Here is a 21,833-nt window from a genome sequence, read left to right as displayed (position 1 = left end):
ACGGAGGGAGGGGAGAGGAGATCGTATAATTATAAAAATATTAATAAAAACTTAAAAATAAATAATGTAAAATTTTAAATATAAAATAATTTTTATTTAAAAGGTTGACATGACATTTGACATGGTATTTAGATGATGTGTACATATACACATTAGCTACAGTACCAAAACCCCTCATTTATCAGGGGTACAGTAGCGACTCCCTTATTTTTATACGTAGGGTAGTAGGGTTTTTAAAATCAATAAGTCGTTCGGGTTCGGATATCGACCAACGTAAGAGTTTGAAACCGGACCGGCAGCATAAAACTGTCTCAAACTGTTTTGAATAACTTAAAATTTGAGCACCTAATTAAAACCGTACATTTTTCAAAAACTCACCGATTTTCTCAAATTCGAACGGATAGATGTTTTTCATCACCCCTAGTAGGAGATGATGAAACTAATTATTATTATTTACTTAATGATTAAATAAAATTTAATTTAACTTAAAATTTTACATGTTGAATTAAGGGTAATAAATATTTATGTGTGAGATTTTATTTTTTACTTCATGAGATCTCCTTAAATAGGATTAACGAGATTTCATCTTTGATACTAAGAAATATCTTTAAGAAAGTATGTTTAGTAAAGTAAAATTTTAATGATTGTTATAATACTACACTGTATGATTTTTTATATTATATTTTATTGATTAATTATATGATACATGACATTTAATTGTTGAATTGTTATATTTGTTGTTTTAGAGCTTTAATTATCTCTTTTAAATTTTTATGTGGAATTGTATGGGGTAATGTTGGGTCATACATGTTAGTAGTGATCAAATTGAGTAATATATGAAGTCAATATGTAAAATCCTTAACTAATTACTAGAAAAATGTGTAGTATTTAGAGAGTAATCAACATGCTAACTTCATAAGAGACTTAGTTATGCATGTAAAGATCGTGGTAAATTTAGACACAAGTTATTCTACCTTAACAGTAGTACTAAACATTCTTAATTTAAGTGGTAAAACTTGATAAATCAATTTAAGTTGTTAAAAATGTGCTTAAGTGGCCCAAAGTTGTGTCTACTTGACTTGGATAAGATAGGTTAGACATAGTGATTCAGTTTGGTTAAGTCACTTAGTTTGTTCACCTTAGTTGTAGGAAATCTGCATAAGTTGATATGCATGACGTACGATACATTAATTGATTAAAGTTGTATATGTTGAGAATGTTGTACATGATATATGTTGTACTAGTTATTGTAAGTTGTGAATAACAATAGTAAGTTGATGTTATGCTATGAACCAATTTAATGTTTGTAAGTTGTTTGTGTTGTAAGTTATGATTTCACTATGTGTTGTTATGTTTATTATTTTACAAGCATATCATTTCTTTTCCTTATAGTTGGACTACAATGATCATATTTGGTGAGAGTAGGACAAGATTAGCTTGGATGACTTGACTTACTAGTGGATGATTATACTAGAGGTGACTTGTTTTGAGTATATTGCTCTAATGTAGTATTGTTGTATAGAGACGCTTGACTGATATTAGAGTTATTTTATATACAATATTGTATATTTGATGTATATTGTATATGTGTACATGGATTATATGTAACCCCATAAGAGGTTGTTATGTTTTTAGTCTTATAAGTAGAAATTGTTTCAGGTGTTGTTACACGAGAACCCTAGTGTAATTAATTATTTTTATGTTTTTGTTGCGTAATGTTGTACTAAACTAAATATAGTGACTTGCTTGATCGTTACAATTGTAAGGTGTGATAAACCCACATCGTAAAAAATGCAAGTTCGAATTGCAATCATTTGTTAGTGCTCACTAACAATAAATATATATATATATATATATATATATATATATATATATATATCCATAACAAAATATATAAATAATATTTATTTTTTAAGGACTATGGGTTATAAGCATAGAAATTCAGTTTATAAGGCATCGTAAAATATTTCTTTTGATAATTTAAAATTTTAAGAACTAATTTCATGACGCGCGCGCGCGCACATACACATATATATATATATATATATATATGGATTATATTGCATTTTTAGTTCATCTATATTTGCAAATTTGATCCCTACATTTTAAAATAGAGACATTTGATCTTTTTTTTAAAATACAAAATTTATGGTACTATACCATCGATTTAATGTTTATTGATCGTTAAATTTTAGTGTTATTCAGTGACTTGACACTACTTAAGTGACATAATATTTAATGATATGATATATAGAAAAAAATTAAAAATAACATAAAAAAATCATTGTTTGTATATATTTTAATCAATGATTGATATTTATTTTATTAATAAATTTTATTTACATTTTTATCTTCAAATGTAATATTATTGATTATCACATTACTTAAATATGAATAAATATTAAAATTTAATGACTAATAAATGTCAATTTGAAGAATACCAAAATTTCATATTTTTAAAATTAGAGAGATTAAACATTTTTATTTTAAAATTGAGAGACCAAAATAATATATTAACAAAAATAGAGAGAAAAATGTAATTTAACTTATATAATTTTAAAGGAGTAACATAATTGGTTTCAAAAAAAGTACTAACATAAAAGTTTGATTTAGAAAGTTAAACTTCAAAATTTTTTAAATGAATAATTGTACATAAATCCACTGATATCCTCTTGCCACAATGTTTAATCACGAATATCGCACGAACAAATTTAATATGTTGACACGAATATTTATTATGCTTTCAAAGTAATAAAAAATGAATCTACCGAAGGTTTACGTACTCCCTCCCACCCATTTCCTTTCAACCTCCATTGTTATATCACGTAGTTGGCACACATTACTTAGAATTTTGAATAACGATGAGGAAAGAAATCAGAAGAATTTAGAAAAATGAATGGAAAGTTGTTGTTTTAGTATTTAGACAGCATTGAAGAATAATTAAATAAGTTAATTATTTATATATTGTTAGTGTAAATTTTTTTACATTGATAATCAATTATATCTTTTGATAATGTTATGTTATATACTTATTTAAAGAAATAAATAAAATAAAATAATTTAAAAGATATAACTAATTATTAGTGAAAAAAACTTTACACTCACTTATAATTAACTCTAAATAAATTAGGGCAGAAGCTTAAACAATATGCATTGAAGATGAAAAAATATATAATAAATATGGTAAAGAGAGTGAAAAAGAGAGGAATGTGAGGGCACAAAATTATGAGAGGAATGAAAGGAAATATAATAATTGAGTGTTTGATAGGGCCATGTGGCTACGTGAATATGCTTAGCTAAGCACAAACAAAATTAAAATAAAAAAATAAAAAATGGCATGTGAAAATCTGAGTCCCATACCCACTTTAGATAATTGTTGGGTTAAAACAACGCAGCAGATGAACCAATACACAGCACAGCAGAAAGAGACAGAAGAAAATTCAACTAAAACAAAAACTCTTTGTATTCTTCTCTATTTTACTCATTTCTATTTATTTATTTTACCAACTTCCATAAACAACAAGCTTCCCAACCTGTCAAACATCAAATTGAAAGCCACACTGTTGGCAACCATTTTATCCTCAAATTACAGATATTCATAAGGATATCAATTTCATTTTTAATGCATTCAACTTTTTATCATACTTATATTTTAATTAATAATCTTAATAAATACACCTAAAATTATTGTGTTGTTGTATGCAAAAGCCAAAGGCCAAGTTTTTGTATCCAATCCGGCACCCTAAGTTGAAAGTTGAAACCACCCACCCTTACATTTGGACCATTTCTAGAAGCTTGATTAATTAGTTACATTATGTGTGAGAAAGCATAACCAAAGGGAAATTTTCAAAGTCAAACCTATTCCCAAATCCCAATTCCTAATTAGAAGCCTGCAACCGCCACTCAAAATTCATTTTAATATGCATTTTCCACTCCCAAACAGCACATAGACAGAGGGTATTTTTCTTTTCTTTTTTATTTTTTATTATTCTCTTAATAAGATACCCTAACTTTTGTTATATTTTGTATAAGTGCAATCTTTGCTCTATGCAATCCTTGTCAATCCCTTTTGGTCAACTTAATTTGTAGTATCTTTTAACCATTCATTCTTTTATGAAATAAATTTTCCACAAGTATTTAGAGACCTTCTTATATTATTTTATTTTTCTGAGTAAATAAAAAATTTTCTTCCTGAAAAATCTACCGTCCGATAAATTAGTGCCGAAGTTGTATGTCTTGAAAATTTATTTTGTCATTTATCTATTTTGTGTAGAGATGTCAAAATGGGCCGGGACCCGTGGGCTAACCTGGCCCACCTTGAAAACGGGAATTGAAGCTTTATAGTAGGTGGATATATTTTAACCCAGTCCACTTTGACCCGGCCCATCCGGGCTGAACCTGTGGTGGGCCGAATAGCCCACCAATCCACTATTTTTTTTTCAATAAAAATTTAAATATGATTTGTAGTTAATTTTGTATGATGGGATATTGAAAATTTTTATTTTAGACTTTTATCATGATTTGTATTTAATTTTGTATGATGAGTTATGACTTATGATTATTAATGATGCTAATTTTATGACTATTATGTTAATTTATAATTACTATAAAATTTTGAATTTTGTTGATAATTTTTTTTTAATTTTTGGGGGGTTGGTGGGCTGGTCCGTATAACCCACCAACTCGTGGTGGGCCGGACCGAGCCAATTTTTTTTTTTAGAAATCAAAAGTGGATCGGGTTGGATTGACTCGTTTTTAAAGTGGGTCAACCCACATGAGCCGGGCTGGCCCGTTTTAACAGCTTTAATTTTGTGTCGTAGCTAGTGATAGCTTTAGCTTGCGCTTTTGTCGTTATCATAAATATCTAGCAAATGGATTTCTCTCGTCTAAAAGACTAAAATAAGCCAGTGTAAACTAAAAAGTAAAATTATATTTTAAGAAAACACTTATCTTTTAAAATAAAAATATTTTTTTGAAATTTAAATTAAAGAAAAAATAAAAGTAAAAATTATTTTCTAATAAAAAATACATTATTATTTACATTATTTTCTTATTCTTCTTATCATTATATCATTAATACGAAATATTCATCAATAAAAATTGATAATTTATATTTAAAATAAATTATAAATCATAATTAATTGAATATATTATCTGTTATATATATAACTGATTAAATATTTTTTATATGTATCAAAAATGTTTTCAACTAATAATTAAAAAAATATTGATATAAAAATATCAAAGTAAGCTTTATATATATACATAATAAAAACTGAACATTAATAAAAAAAAAAGTGTTTGGAAACTCATCTAACTATCTATTAATTATGTTTGACTATATTAGTTATAAAAGCTAATTATTTCAACTTTATGAAATAATTGCAAGAAATGAAAAAGAATTATCTTAGCACTTACCAACATAACATCATATTTGAGTAAAAAAAATATTAAATCTGATTAAAGTTTATTTGAAACAAATGAATAGTTTATTTGTACTTATCTTATTATATAAGTACTTATGAGAATCTTTAGACAAATTTATAAAATATTTTATGAGTAGTTCATAAGATAATTTTGATAAATTATTCAATATATATAACTTGTTCATTCTTTCACAAAAAAATTATTTTTATATATTTTTTTATTATTGCTTCCAAAATAATTGTTTCTCTCTTCAAAAGTTTTTGTTTCTTTTTTATTTTTTTCTCATCTTCTCCAAAAAAATATTTTCTATCTTTTCTCCCAAAAATTCACATTCTTTTATTATATAAAAAAATTTATTATAATTTTATTTTATTTTTCTCTAAAATAGCACATCTGGAATAATTTTGTTGTTGATATTTATACAATAATTATAATGACATGTCATAATTTCTATACTTAATGATTTAACTACTGCAGCAGAAATCATATAAGTTTTAACCTAGGTTGACATACAAACAATTTATGGATATATAAGTGATAATATATACATGCATATGTGCAAAGATTGCCTCAACAACTGAACTATTATACCAATACACACACACAATAATCCAAAAATTGTAATTATAAACCTAGATTACTAGTTAAGCAACTCTACAACACTTATACAAAAGTAGCATTAGGCTACACAGCCATCCAACATGACACTCACTCTCCAAATGCCTCCAGCCTATCTTGGTCTTACTCCTATATAAACATGACCATCACAGTTCAACAACAAAAAAACATGTTAGGGTAAGCTAGTATTCAAAAGGATAGTCATACAACAAGCATAACAATAAAGACAACTATATTACCAACACCCATATGTAAATCACACAACATAACACCTCATGGTCTACAACATAACAACACAATCATAACACTTCAACATGACATTCAACAGCCTTATAAAGGTAAACAACCTAATAACATATGATAATTTCATATTTCACCACATTAATGTTACTCAACAACATAATCAACAAAGCATATGAACTACACCACAACCAATACATCATATGCATAACACCTCAACTACATGCGTCATCACACATTCATCTACAAAGATCTCCTACAACAAAGGTGAGCAGTCTAAGTGATTTGACCATACATAAATAACACGATCTTTTTACACTTGCTAGATCAACAACCAAGTTGGATAGCAGCTCATAATAATATGATTCTCAAATTTTGCCACTTAAACTAGGAAGTCTAGTATTCTTGTCATGGGTGCAATAACTTGTGAATGAGCCTACCATAACATTAGTTTGCATAACTAAGCTCCCTATGGATTTAACCCACTGACTATCCTCCAAATTCTACATCCTTTCAGTACTTAGTTAGGTATTAAGCCCTGACCTTATATCTTACTCAAATGGCCATTTTATACATGTATACCTTGATTTTGCCCAAATACAAATCACAATTGGTCACTTATACTCGATATGCCTCAACTTGGCTTACATACTACATAACTTAAGGTCTTAGAAGAAACTTAGTTAACTATCCACTTCAAGAGTCAACCACTTAAGAAAGGTTTTCAACAACTAGGCTCGTAAGCACACACTAATATCATCATAATGAGATATCCAACTTTCGAAAACATTCTCTCCTCTAATTCTAAGTCGACCAACACAACACACTTTGATGCCTAAATACCTTGAGCATTCTCAGCATCACCACCTCACCATTTAACAATTAATCAACATATCTAAATGCCTAAAGTATTCTTAGCATCAACACCTCAATAGTTCAACAATTAACCCTTTATATGCATTAACCCATATCAATAAATATAGAACTAACAACATTAGTCAATTTACAACATGCAATAGATTTACCTAACATATCCATGTTCACCATTTAATTATACACACAACAGGTCTTCATAAGGCAATCTATGCTTGATGTCATACACCTAATGTCCAACGTTTTTCAATTTGCGTCTGACATGGATGAAATCAATCATCCTTTAGGACAATCACGCATGATGTGGCTAAACCCACACCTAACCCTAATTCAAATAAATATGATTCTCTTTCCTCACACTCGGAGTCACTCCATTGGTGCCCAACGTTACTCAAGCAGAGAGCTTTATCTTGGTCATGTTGGACATCATACTACTTTGGGTCCAACATTACCAAGTAAGAGACAATTCTCTCAATCCATGCCTCACGTCATTCAAGTCACGCCTAATGTCATTCAACTCACGTCTGGTGTGACCAAGTTAGAGGCATTTTCCTCTCTTCACGCTCAACGCCACTAATCTTGTACCTAGCACGAGTGAGATAGAAGACCCCTAATTTGAATCACGTTCAACACTATGAAAGCATGCCTGAAGCGATAGTGAGTTTTGCAATTGGCAGATTCACAAATTGTTCAATTTGTAATTAAAACTAAAAAAAAATCACCAATACATTCATACACATTGTAGGTAACTTGAATCCAACTAACAAATACACATGCAACAACAATATGGCATCAAAATCGTGCATTTCATCTCAACCATGCCACAAGAGCACCAAGACTTCCAAAATGCACCATACACAATTTCTACCTTCGAATTCATTAACAAAACCATGAATTTAAAGACTTCAAAGCACATACAACTTGACAATCCAACAACAAACTAGTTTTAACTTTCTTTACCTCAAAATTTAAGAGAATTGAGGAAGAAGAAGAAGAAGAATGAGCTCTATGCTACCCGAAAACTCTACACCTACACAACGAGGTTTGATTCCAAGCTCGAATCTATACTTAGCTACTTAACTACAATCGTTTAGGCACTCGAAAATGCTAGAAAGAAAGAAGGAAGACTTCAAAATCTCATAGTTTCTCTCTCTAACTTCTCTCTAACGTTCTTTGTGAAATGAGCTTATGAAATTCAAATCTCAGAAGAAAACTTATATACCTTTCCTTCAAAGTCAAATTGGACCTCTATCCAGAAAAACCTTTTAAACCAAATAAACTCACACAAATTCTTTGATTCTCAAAGTTTCTCAATAATAAGCAACAAAATCATTAGACAAATAATTATTTGACAAAATAGCAATAATTAACAAAAATATAGTGTTATAATAATTTTTAATTATTATTTTATAAAAAATATATAATTAATTTCTCATATTTTGTTATTAATTTTTTTATAGACTAAAATTAGGTGAATGGTGACTAATAATTTTTTTATCATATAAAAAAAGCTATTTAGAATTAATAAGAAAAAATATTCATAAAAAAGATATTATATAAATGAAAAGTAATTAATAATGATTTTTTTAAAAAAAATATAAAAAATTTAAATTATTATCAACTCAAATGTATTTAAAAAAGAAACAAAAAGTATGTTCACTTTATTTAAATCTTAGCTAGTAGAACTACGAGAGTTAGTCTCGTAGTATGATTGAAGTAATATACAAATAGTTTTAGGTTAAAATCTATTGTTGTGATTGTAGAAAAAAAAATCTAGCCAATTTATTATAATTAGGTGTTTTTTATACAATTTTAGTCATGTCTTTTTTTTTTTTTTAATCCATAAAAAGATTACAAAAGCACAATACGAATCAAATTTAGATTCTCATGCACATATTCTAACTCCTTTTTTTCATCTATTTTGGCTAACTCTAATAGTTTAAAAGTCCTACTTTAGTTAATAAATAAAATAAATATGAAAAATATATCTTCTCTCTAACAACAATAAAGAAAAAAATAATGCAAGTAAAAATTACAATGAATAAATGAGCTCCTAAGATTACTATAAAAGATATTAAATTAATAGTAAAAAGTTATATTTTGTCATTTTTATATTTGATAAATAATCAACTTAACATGAATTAATCATGACCATCGCTTTTAAGGTGTTTTACTACAACATATTATCATGAGTAAAAGATAATATTTGAATATGCATGTTTAAATTTTGGGTTAATTAAATTATTTAGAGTGATGTTATATCCTCTGAAAACAGCATCCAAAAGTTTCTTCGATTACATAAGAAATTTTTTATTTATAATTAATTTGTTAAATGATACATGAAAATCAACGGATCAAAATACGTTTCGAGAGATGCTTGTAGAGGATGCATCATTTTTGAACTATTTATACTTTTTTAATTATATATCCTTATAGGTCTCCAATCAAGAAGACCCGTCAGATGACATTAATCTCTTCGCTTTTAACTTATACTTAGGATTACCTTTAGGTTTTTGATAGACTAAATGATAGTAATCTCTTCGATTTTGACTTGGAATTGTATACTCTCTCTTAAGTTAACAATCAAGGAAATCAATCAAATGACACTAACTTCTTATTTTTGGTTTGAGATTGAGAATTATGTATACCCTAATTCTTTGATCGAGGAACATTTTCAATTGTGAATTCCAAATCTGAGATCTTGTAGTAAAAGAGTTACCAATTAACAATTCATAATATGGTAAAATAACTTAAATATCTAAAAAAATTATGAAATATGATTTAGTAGCTAATACGAGAAAAATTACTACAAAAAAAGGAGAAAAAGAAGAAGGATGGTTAAAGGAATATGTATGATCACTAGAAATGCACTTTTTTTCAATTTCAATTGAATGCTACCGTATCATGCGAGTGTATCCTCTTCATACCGGAAATTTTTGGTAGGAAAAAAAATACACACAAAAGTATTAAATGTTAAATTTTTTAACACTCATCGTTCTTACTTTGTGTGTATTTTTCTAAGACCGAGATTTTCCGGTGATGATCTACACTGTTATGATAGTCCTCTCTATGTTTCTACCGGAACAATAATAATTTCTTTAATATGATTTTTGATATCTCTTTGACTCTTTCTATGTGGTATAATATTTTGTTATAGGTTAAAACTCTTATTTGGTCCCTTATAATATTTTTTTTGTTTTAATTTAGTCTCATTTTAATTTTTGGTTTCAATTTGGTCCCCAATAATTTAAATTATTGTAATTTGGGACTTCCGTCCAAATGATTTAAACAGAGTTAAATGTTAGTCACATGAATGCCAGGTGGATGCCACGTAGATGCATAGGTAGACGCCAAATTTCATGAATACGCATGGAACCAGAACGGTCCATTCTGAAACCAGAACGGGACGTTCTGAATGCAAAAGTTATGCGTTAGTTTTGCAATTGGAACAGGCCAGAACGGTCCGTTCTGGTGTTAGAACGGGCCGTTCTGGATTCAGAACGACCCGTTTCAGATGTCAAATTTACACACCAATAGTGTAACCAGAATTCTGGTTCAAGGTGTATTCGAGAAATTTGACATCCATCTACGTGGCATCTACCTAACATCCACGTGGCCAACAGTTAACTTTGTTTAAATCATTTGGACGAAAGTATCAAATTGCAATAATTTAAATTATTGGGAACCAAATTAAAACAAAAAATTAAAGTGAAACTAAATTAAAACAAAAAAATATTATAAAGGAGTAAATAAGGGTTTTAACTTTTGTTATATAAAAAATTTGTATAAATACAATTTATCTTTTCTGTATATTGTGAGTAAGGATGTCGATGTCATGCCCCGTTGTTGGCTATTGTTATCCAGCTGGTCATTTAACTCTTACTTAGAGTAACAGCAACTATATTGTTATTTAAAAAAGAACTTACTCTTTCTGCATAGTATATACATATACATAAAATGGGTTACCTAATCTTTGACTCGCTCTCAATTAACCAATCATGGGAAAATAACCTTATAATAAGGGGTAGTTTAGACAACTGGCTTTCGTATTTCAAAATTTTAGTTTCCTTCTGCTTCTGGGGAATGAAAGGCTACAAGAGGAAGAGACACAATGATGCTTTAATTTTTGCATTCAAGTACCAACTGAATTTGTTGGGTTAATTCCAAGTATAGGTTCCTGAGTTTTATTAATATTGGTGAGAAGTAATTGCAAATATCGATTAAAATAATTAGGATAAATAGTAAGTTTGGTCTCCATAATTCCTAATATTTGTCTCCTAATTTTAATCATATAATTTTAGTCTTTAAATTAAAAAAAAATCATAATTTTAAGTTTAATCATTAAATTTTCACATTTTAATGATTAAAATGGAACATTTACCGTAGGTATGTAATAAATAATATTTAAGATAAAACTATACATTTTGTTAGAGTATGAACAATTTGATTGATTTGTCTACGAACAAAACTCACCGAAGAATTGTGAATCAAACTAAATTTCCTTTTACATAAAGTCACAATAAGGCTAAACTCACTATTTATATAGGAGTTAGAGTGTATGTCATTAAAATTTTGCTCACAGCCAAGTTCAAAATTGACATTGTTGAGACACATACTAATGACCCAAGTAATTGTTGTCAATAGAGATAATGTCTTAGTTTCATGATCAAAAAGGTTATTTGGATGGTAAGATGTCATTACTAAAACAAATTCACCCTTTTCATTTTGAATACTAGTTCCCATGCCATAGTACTAGGAGTGATCAACGGTTGGGTATAGTTGGTTTCGAGCCAAGTCCAAATTAATATAACCCAATTTGTATTATTTAGACTTGAACTAGACGTATGATTTATCGATTTAGGCAAGTTTCGATTTGAGTAGGTCTTGTTTTATCATGCGATTTTTTACGGGTAAAGATGTATTGAGTTTTGAATCATTTAATTGGTCCAAATAAAACTTTTATCCAATTTATTATCTCTCTCTTTTCATTTCTTGTATCTTTTTTTAATACATTTAGTCATTCAAATATTATTTAGTTTATTTAGAGTCAAAATTAATAAAAATTTTCAAGTTTTAAATAATTTAAATATTATAATAACCTTTTTTAGGTACATGATATATTAAAGGAATTTACAAACTACATCCTCAATTGCAATTTTTTGTGCATCAACAATAAAAAATAAAGATGAGTCAAAATAAGCATAACTTTTGGGTCTAAATGATAATTACTTTGATCTTTATTTTATTTGAACGGTTGAGTTCAGGTACCAATGAATCTAAAAACTTGACCTGATCGAAATTAATTATTTTAAACTATATTTTTAACCCATCTAAATTGATAACCCGTTCTAACCTACCCATTTATATTTTTTTTCTTCTTTTGATTTCTTCAGTTTCGGATTGGTGCTCACTCCTACATAGTGCTCAAATATGCAAAAACAGAGACGTTTATGTTGCACTTCACCATATTAATTATCATGTTATCTACTCAATATCAAATTATGTTACAAATCTAACTTTCAAATGGATAAAATATTTAATAGTTAAAAAAATGTGAAAGTTTTATAAAATTAAAACACTATGACTAAGAAATTAAAAATTAGGAATACAAATCATAGATTAAATATTATTAAGAACGAAAATTGATAAATATTTCTTAAGCAAAGTCGAGTTTAGTAAATTACAAAATGTGATTAGAATTTTTTTTTACTAAAAAGATCAGCCAAATTTACCTACTAAAAATTAGTGATCATTAAAGTTAGTGTGTGTTGTAGTTAAAATTAAAGTAAAATTTAATCGAATAATCAGTGTAATAGAAAAAGGGAAAGGATAATTAATGCTAAACTGGCCATACAATACAATCATATATGCTATGCAGGTTAAGATAATAAAAAAACATGATGACCTTAAAAATAGAAAGGTATGAAATATGAGATAGCACTATTTCTCGATCTTCTTAGATTTCATGGCTCAAGGCCTGTAATCGCGGTGTTAATTATTAAACACGTTATGATTTTGAAGTCTTACATGAGTATTATTTTTTGGAAGCATTTGGAACACAAGGAAGCTGAGATAGCACATGCTGTAGAACACGACCTTTCATGGCTATTCACAATTTTTTACTTGACTTTTGCAGCGAAGAGTGTGCTTAACGGTTGAATACCCGATTCAAACATACCTTAATTTGGTTTTTTTAATTAAAACGTGGCACAATTTGTTTACGATATTTGAGTCTTCAACTGTCATGTGCAATTGTGCAGGCCTTTTGTCATGTTCTTCACGACTTTACCTCGGTTGCACCCATATGCTAAGGTTTAAATAAAAAAGAAAATTGATGCTATTAACATATATAGAAGCTGAAAGTCAATAATTCATTTTCACATCAACGCGTAAAAGATTAGATAATTTAATTTTATTGAGTGACAAAAATGCAAAACAGCAAAGTCTTAATGGACCAATGACCGAACGGACAGAGGAGCAAAATATATTAAAATAAAAAGAGGAAGTTGGAAAAAATCATAAAAGTAATGATGAATAATGGAAATTAATTGGTTAATTAATTAATTGTAAGAAGAAGGGTACGCGGGGCCGGGGCACACGTGTGGGTCCCACGTACGTGTTTGTCTTCGCTGGTTGGCTTAACCAATGGTGAATTCGAATAAAAAAAATAAAAAAGAAAAAGGAAAAAAAACAGTGTCAGTGTTGCAGAGAAACAGCTTCAAAGGTTGATAGGTGCGGTTTTTTCGCATAAAACGCTTTCTCACTTCGATTCAAACCATTCTCCACTGTCTCTCTTCTCTCTCTCTATTCGAAACATTTAAGAGAGAGAAACAGATACACAGAGTCACACAGAGACATAAACGAAAAACCTTATTCGCTTCAATCTTAATCTTCGATTTCTCTTTGTTTTTCGATCTCACATTTTAGTTTGTATAATTATAATTATACACAGCAATGTCAACCGCTCCAGCGCCGTCTTCGCCGCCGTCTACCAACACCACCGCGCCTCCGCCGTCAACTCCGGCTACGCCTTCCGCTCCTCCGCCCGCCACACCTTCCGCGCCACCTCCAGCAACTCCCTCGTCTCCGCCGCCGGCAATTCCGTCCTCTCCACCACCTTCAACTCCAGCGACTCCCTCCGCGCCACCTCCGTCAACCCCGGCGACTCCCTCCGCTCCTCCGCCGTCCACTCCTTCGTCCTCTCCGCCGCCTCCAAGCACGCCGTCAACCACGCCACCGTCGACCTCTCCGCCGTCGCCTCCGTCGCCTTCGCCTCCCAGCGGCGGCAACACTCCGAGTCCGCCGTCTCGGAGCTCGCCCTCTCCACCGTCCGGATCGAACCGGACCACGCCGGCATCGCCGTCTTCGTCGTCGAGTATTTCGACCGGTGTGGTTGTCGGAATCGCCGTCGGCGCCGTAGCGGTTCTTCTCGTGCTTAGCATTCTCTGCATATGCTGTCGGAAGAAGAAGAGAAGACGCGACGAAGAGTACTATCCTCAGCCGCCGCCGCCGCCGCGGGGACCCAAAGGTGAGAGAGCCTTGCATGTTTTTTCTACTTCTAGGTCTATTAATTTCTATTTTTTGTTTTCAATGAATTATATTCAGTTTCAAGATTTGTTCAATGTTTATTCCGAATGCTATTGGTGCTATGATCCCTCTTACTGAATCTTGTTTCTTCGGATGCACATTATTAACTTTTAGCCATGTATAGTAAAGCTAGCTGCATATATTTTCACGTTTTAGATTTTCTCTTAATTGTTAAGTTTGCTCTAATTCTCTAAGAAATGAAGGTTTGGTGGTAATGAGGCTTCCAGTGGATTGAGTTTCTTTAGTTAAAATCAACTTTATGGTTTCATGTTGAAAGAGCTTTTATAAAAGTTTAAGTTCATAAGTTGATTTTAATTTATAGGAGTTTATCCAAATAGAATCTATTCGTTTCATGCCGATTTTGTTCATAATTGTTGGATATTGTTGTAGTCATTGAAGAAATGAATGGATCCTTATTTTGTGTCTTTTGGTGATGATGTTCAAAGGTATTCAATTCAAGTCTAATGATAATTTCACTCATTTCAATGTTGTTCGCTTCACAATTGTTAGATGATCCATATGGTGGTCCTCCACGTCAATGGCAACAAAATGTCCAACCTCCTCAGAATCATGTGGTCTCAATGATGCCTCCTAAACCATCACCTCCGCCGGCTGCACCACCGGCCTATGCTGCTCAACCTCCGCCACCGCCACCGCCTTTCATAAGCAGCAGTGGTGGGTCAGGATCAAACTATTCGGGTGGTGAACCACTTCCTCCTCCCTCTCCAGGAATAGCATTGGGGTTCTCCAAGAGCACGTTCACGTACGAGGAGTTGGCACGTGCTACCGATGGCTTCTCCGATGCCAACCTCCTTGGACAAGGTGGATTTGGATATGTGCACAGAGGGATCCTTCCCAATGGCAAGGAGGTGGCAGTGAAGCAATTGAAGGCTGGAAGTGGTCAAGGGGAGCGTGAGTTCCAAGCTGAGGTTGAGATAATTAGCCGTGTCCATCACAAGCACCTTGTTTCTTTGGTTGGATACTGCATCACTGGGTCCCAGAGGCTGCTTGTCTATGAATTTGTTCCCAACAACACATTGGAATTCCATTTGCATGGTTGGTAGCTTTTCTATCACAAGATTCCTTTTAAATTTCTGTTTAGTTGGTCCATCTTTTCTGATGAAAGTGGGCTAGGCACCAACTATGTTGTGTGTTGTCGCATAATGCTTTTGGTGGAAGCAGTCTTGAATCTTGATGGTTATTTGCACTGCAGGAAAAGGGCGTCCTACCATGGATTGGCCCACAAGACTAAGAATTGCTTTAGGATCTGCTAAGGGACTGGCCTATCTTCATGAAGATTGTATGTTTTGTAATTTGTACCTCTGATTATGATTTCTTCATCAGTTATTAATCTATGTCAAGTTGTCAACCTAAATGTTTATTGTGATTTTGTGTATGTCCAGGTCATCCTAAGATCATCCATCGCGATATCAAAGCTGCCAACATCCTTCTGGATTTTAAGTTTGAAGCAAAGGTGTGTTGTTCTGTTTTCTGTCTACCTACTTGGTGGTGATGAACCCTTTGAAATGTTATTTGATGTTATGATAGTGTTGCTTAGCATCTAGACCTTTGTTTTTTTGTTGACAGGTTGCAGATTTCGGTCTTGCAAAGTTCTCTTCCGATGTCAACACTCATGTTTCTACTCGAGTGATGGGAACTTTTGGGTACGAACAAACTTCCTTCTGTCTATCTTCTCAAGATCTTTTGATATCATCATAAAATGTAGCTTGTATATTAATCTGTAATTAATAGATGAATTCTTTAATGGCATTAGAGAGAGCACATATTGTAGCTAAAAGCCTCAAACTTTCAACTTTAAACTGAACTATTTAGTGTCTTCGTGCTGATAAGTAAAAGTGTAAAGCCAACAACAAAAAGCTGGATCACATTTTGTTGTTTGGCATTGTATTTCAAGCTCATGAGTCATGCATGAATTTTTACTTTACAGGTATCTGGCTCCAGAATATGCTTCTAGTGGAAAACTCACAGACAAGTCAGATGTTTTCTCCTATGGAGTCATGCTCCTCGAGTTGATAACTGGACGGAGGCCAGTTGATAAAAATCAAACTTTCATGGAGGATAGTTTGGTAGACTGGGTAAGTACTATCATCACTTGCAACTATAAATTCATAGATATGTATATATTTATGAAATATGAAATATGAAATATGAAATAAGAACATGGTGATATAGAGCAATTCTTAACTATATCAATCTTTATCATCACAGGCGAGGCCTTTGCTCACACGAGCTTTGGAAGAGGACGATTTTGATTCTCTGATCGACCCCAGGCTCATGAATGAATATGATCCTAATGAGATGGCACGTATGGTGGCATGTGCCGCGGCTTGCACGCGTCATTCAGCAAAGCGTCGACCAAGGATGAGCCAGGTAAATCAAAATTCTAAGCACATAGTTAATTAGTTCTCCAATACATAGGGCAGTATATTATATTCAGAATGGAGAATCTTGAATTGGCGTGTGATTTGAGAACAAGATCATTCAATATGAGAAAAATTTTCTATTTACTCTAATAATGATGATAAACAAACTATAGGTTGTCATTTGTCAAGTATCAAAATTCTAAGCTCATAGTTAATTCTCTAATCATAGTAAAATGTATTGTCTTGTATACCAACATTGATTGAAATAAGTGGTAGTGACTTGTGTTTTTTAATTAAGTTGTCTAGGATTCGAATTTTGACTTGGGATATGAAATTGATTAGGTGGGGATATCCGATTTGTGTGCGTGCTCACGATTTTTTATAGAAATTAATTACTGTTTTCGGTGATTTTTCGTACCAATACTATAGTCTTGTGTTGATATATTAGAAAGAAGAATCTTGCATTGGCCTGAGAACATGCTCATTCAGTGTGTCAGAATGTCTTTTGACTCTAACAATGATGATACACGAACTACAGGTTGTACGTGCTCTGGAAGGAGATGTGTCTCTTGCAGATCTTAACGAAGGAATCAGACCTGGACACAGCACTATGTACAGTTCTCATGAAAGCTCAGATTATGACACTGTACAGTACAAGGAAGACATGAAAAAGTTCAGGAAAATGGCACTGGGGACTCAGGAGTATGGTGCAAGCAGTGAGTACAGTGCAGCCACAAGTGAGTATGGTTTAAACCCATCTGGCTCAAGCAGTGAAGCACAGAGTCGCCAAACCACAAGGGAAATGGAAATGAGAAAGATGAGGAACAGTCAAGGTTTCAGTGGAAGCTCTTGAGACAACCTTGGCATCTGTCTCTACCTTTATCTCTTGTATAAAATCTATAAATCCTTGATTTCTTGCCAATGTCACAGTTGATTGATTGCTTTTTACTGACATCTTTGAAGAGACTTACCTGTTACCACCAATTACTATCATTTTTTTCCCCTTCACATATAATCATCATCTTTTGAATTGTATTTATCAGGGTATACACAAAAATAACACAGTTCGATTCTTTCATTTTTATTTTTCTTTGCTTATTCAGATATAGTGTTGGAAATGGATTTCATGATTTCATCAAACCTTGTTTTCCGTTGTTGCTCATGTGTCAATTTGTCGGTTGTTGGAAGTGGTCTGATTTTGTTAATGCGTTGGTGTCAAATTTTTTGTATATTTACTTCAAAAATAAAAATGTGGTTCTACCTAATTTATTTGTTTGTCGTAGAAGACAATTAGTTGCACACACGTTGTTTTTGGTCAGTGCATGTGAGGGAACATTATATCAGCCTTTAAACCTCGGGAAAGCAAGTTGGTAGGAGTAGGACTTCAAACGTGGTCTATTTAGGAGTTTCATAAATCGAATTAATTTGACTTGGTTTGGTCAGAAAAAGTGATCAAATGATTTTATAGTATGTTCGGATAACACCTAAGAATCAAATGATTTACCCTCTATAATTTTAGTGATACAATGAAAGTAAAAGTAATTATTTGTTGGTTTGTTTTGACTATGAAAAATTATTTTTCACCATGAAGTCAATCCAAATTTGCTATTAATTGATTTTATTTTATTTTTCTTCCCAATTGGACCGAGTCTTATGTAGCCTTTTTTCTATATAGCTGCCCGTTTCTTTGGTCGTTCCACCATATGGATTGTAAGATTCATGCACGTTGGATGATGAAAAAGTGTGGATTTATGTGACAACTAGCAAGTCAATTTATCCAACTCAAACAGAATTCGATTTCTTTAAACTAAGTCTCATATTTGAATATTGGTAAATGTGGTTAGAAGGAAAAATTCTACTAAAAATAGTCATTTAAGTTTTTTACGAAGGTTAATCATTTGATAAAATTAGTAAAAATTATGCATTAATAACAGGATTATAAAAGAAAAATTATCTGAAAAAAAATGCATTGAATCATTAGACAAAAGAGATAGAAAGCTAGAAAGTGGTACATCATTGCGTTTGGAGAAAGAAGAAACGTGGTGGCTCCAAGAACCCCACACGGTTTGTGCAAAGTCAGCATGCGCATTCTCATCAACTTGCAAAATGGATCTGAGCTGAAGTGGGAAAAAGAATAAGATAAGCGAATGATGTGATAAAAAAATTAATTGTGAATATTGAGAAAATTACTAAGATATATTCTTTAATACAATCATTTAATCACACTCAATTATTTGGGTCTAATCACATCATCACCCCTTTATTCTGTTACTTGCTAACGCACTTTCTAAGTTGAGAAACTCAACCATTTTTAGTTTATTTTTATTATTGAATTTCAACTGTCATGGGTGCATGCTCTCTGTTACGACCACTTCACGTTGCTCATTGTTCGTATGTTAATTTTGCGAAGAGAGTAATCCACTAGTTAATATTTATTTAGTAATACATGTTTTCATTAGCATAATTTTTAACATTTTTATTTTAATATCATTGGGCCTTAAACCCTTATTATATACTCATACATGTCACTATAGTATGTATGAAACATTTTTTCTTGTACTGTTTTTTTTGGAACTTAACACACAACACCTAACTCAATAACATCTGAAAGTAGGTTTTACTGTAATGCTAACATTTTTTTTTCATTTTTCGATTTTTGCTTAAAGTAGTGTTTGTTTCCGGTGATTTACTGTTCACGAGAAACGAAAGACGAAGAAAGTGGGTGTTTGTTTCTGGTGATTTGCAAGGAAAGAAAGACGAAGAAAAGCGAGAGAAGTGCCGTTGCTGTCCTAGCGCTTTTGCGAAGAAAAGAGATGAAAGCCACGTAAGATTTGTGAAAATCGATAATATCCCTGTCTCAAGCATGCAGAGACTCTGCCATGCAACAGAGGAATCTATGCCATGGTTCACGGGCCTTTGTCCTTCGTTTGAGTGGTACAGTGACGCGTTTGAAATGAGTTTATAAGAGACTTAGAAGCTCTGCGTGTGGTGTGTGCTGGAGCAAGGGTGATTGTTGCTGCAGTGATTCTCGACGGGGCTTCATTGAAGATAAGCTTCATCTCATTTCTTTATGTATAGGAAGGGTAGGAATGAAGCATAATCGATTATGCATGCCACATAATCGATTATGGGCTTGCATAATCGATTATGCTCAGGTAAACCATATAATTTGGCCGAAAATTTAAATTTTCTCAACACATTTTAATGTTATATACACTTAAAAAAAATAGTTTTTTTTTAATAATTATTTATTAATAATGATGGGATGTTTAAAATTATGGAGTGTCCGGATATCATTTCTCTCGAAGGAAAGTGGTCTTGATGAAACTCTCATAAGTTATTATGTTGTTAAAGAAAACAAATTAATTAACACACATGACCCACTCTAGATATAAAAGATAGAATGGAACAAGAATCAAGAATCAAGAATCAAAGGATAAAATAAAAGTAAGGGCACTAGACAGAAAAGTGATTTGGAAAATATGATAGAGAATTAGATGCCAGGTAATTTGCGGAAGATTAACGCTTCCTTGAACTGTGAGTGCAAAGATTATTCTGTAATCTCTATTTATAACTATGCCATGTGAACTTCCCAACCATACTAACCAGAGAAGACATGCAATGCAAGACATAGCTTAGTTACCCATTCTTTGTGCAGTAACTCCTCCTGCACTGCATACACATATATATAATGTACCCTTTCTCATGATACATAGCTTAGGTTCAAGTCTACACCCTCAAGATCTTAGAATGCTAGTTTCAGTCTAACTTAACCCTACAAAATAAACTTATAAGGTAAGAATTATCCTAGTTATATATCGTATTTTAGCTTTATTCCTAATCAATACAACACTTGAGTTTTTTTTCAATAAACAGATCCATATTTCATGTCCTGATGGAGCTTGATATCTTGTTATGTACCTAGTATTCATTAATGCCTCAACATTGATATGATATTATCCACTTTGAACTTAAACTTTCGTGGATTTATTTTTGGTCATCATCTAAAAGGTTTCATTTTAATGGAGTAGATATGCGTTTTATAAACTCATGTTTCTCCTCCTTTCTCAATGACATGAGACTTTGCTTGTATCCTAATATATCATTTTTCTTACCAAGAACTGAAACGAATCCTGGGCTTGAGGTAAGTTATGGTTCAACCAATTGGATGAAGGCCACGAGGAGCATTGATACATTGTATGGCTCGCGAAATAAGGGTGGTCTTCTTGTTTTGGAGTGCAAGGAAAACACAGATACAGAGCATTGTGGCTGTAGTGAAGCCACAGTGGCGCACTACTTTGTTAATAGCAAGGGAACGAGTTTTGAGAGATCAACTGAAACATATGTTGGTCTTTCTGTGGTGGCAAAGACTTGTGTGTTGAGTGGTAAAATGGATACAAAGGTGGAGGGTCCTAAGCAACACCATGTTTCTGCATTATTTCACATGTTTGATGAAGTGAATAGAACCGAGATTTGGAAGCCTACCATGTGCCCTCATTGTGATGACATTAGGAAGGTATAATGTTTTGGCAGTCTGACAGTGAAGACAGCGATGGTGTTTCCATGTCACCATATTAGTGGCAGCCGGCAATATGCTACAAGTATTGGCAATGGTGGAAGGTTGAGAGGGCATGCTAATGGAACATAAGTTGTCTAAGTTGTGTTTCTATGTAACCTACTGGTTCTTAAACTTTTGGATACCAA

At 32.0% G+C, this 21,833-nt stretch overlaps 1 protein-coding gene across 1 annotated transcript; it reads left to right on the top strand.

Annotated features, from left to right (window-relative positions):
- The first annotated feature begins 13,879 nt into the window (after positions 1–13,879).
- On the top strand, positions 13,880–21,833 carry PERK1 (proline extensin-like receptor kinase 1). Its single transcript, XM_083072545.1, has 8 exons — positions 13,880–14,686; positions 15,256–15,801; positions 15,959–16,045; positions 16,149–16,219; positions 16,333–16,409; positions 16,694–16,841; positions 16,975–17,136; positions 17,668–21,833. The coding sequence occupies exons 1-8, from the start codon at positions 14,113–14,115 to the stop codon at positions 17,980–17,982; spliced, it is 1,980 nt and encodes a 659-aa protein (XP_082928671.1). The 5' UTR covers positions 13,880–14,112; the 3' UTR covers positions 17,983–21,833.

Source organism: Cajanus cajan, chromosome 1 (assembly GCF_000230855.2).
Source record: "Cajanus cajan strain Asha chromosome 1, NIPB_CcT2T_4, whole genome shotgun sequence".
NCBI lineage: Eukaryota > Viridiplantae > Streptophyta > Magnoliopsida > Fabales > Fabaceae > Cajanus > Cajanus cajan.
This window is presented reverse-complemented; position numbering and strand designations above follow the sequence as displayed.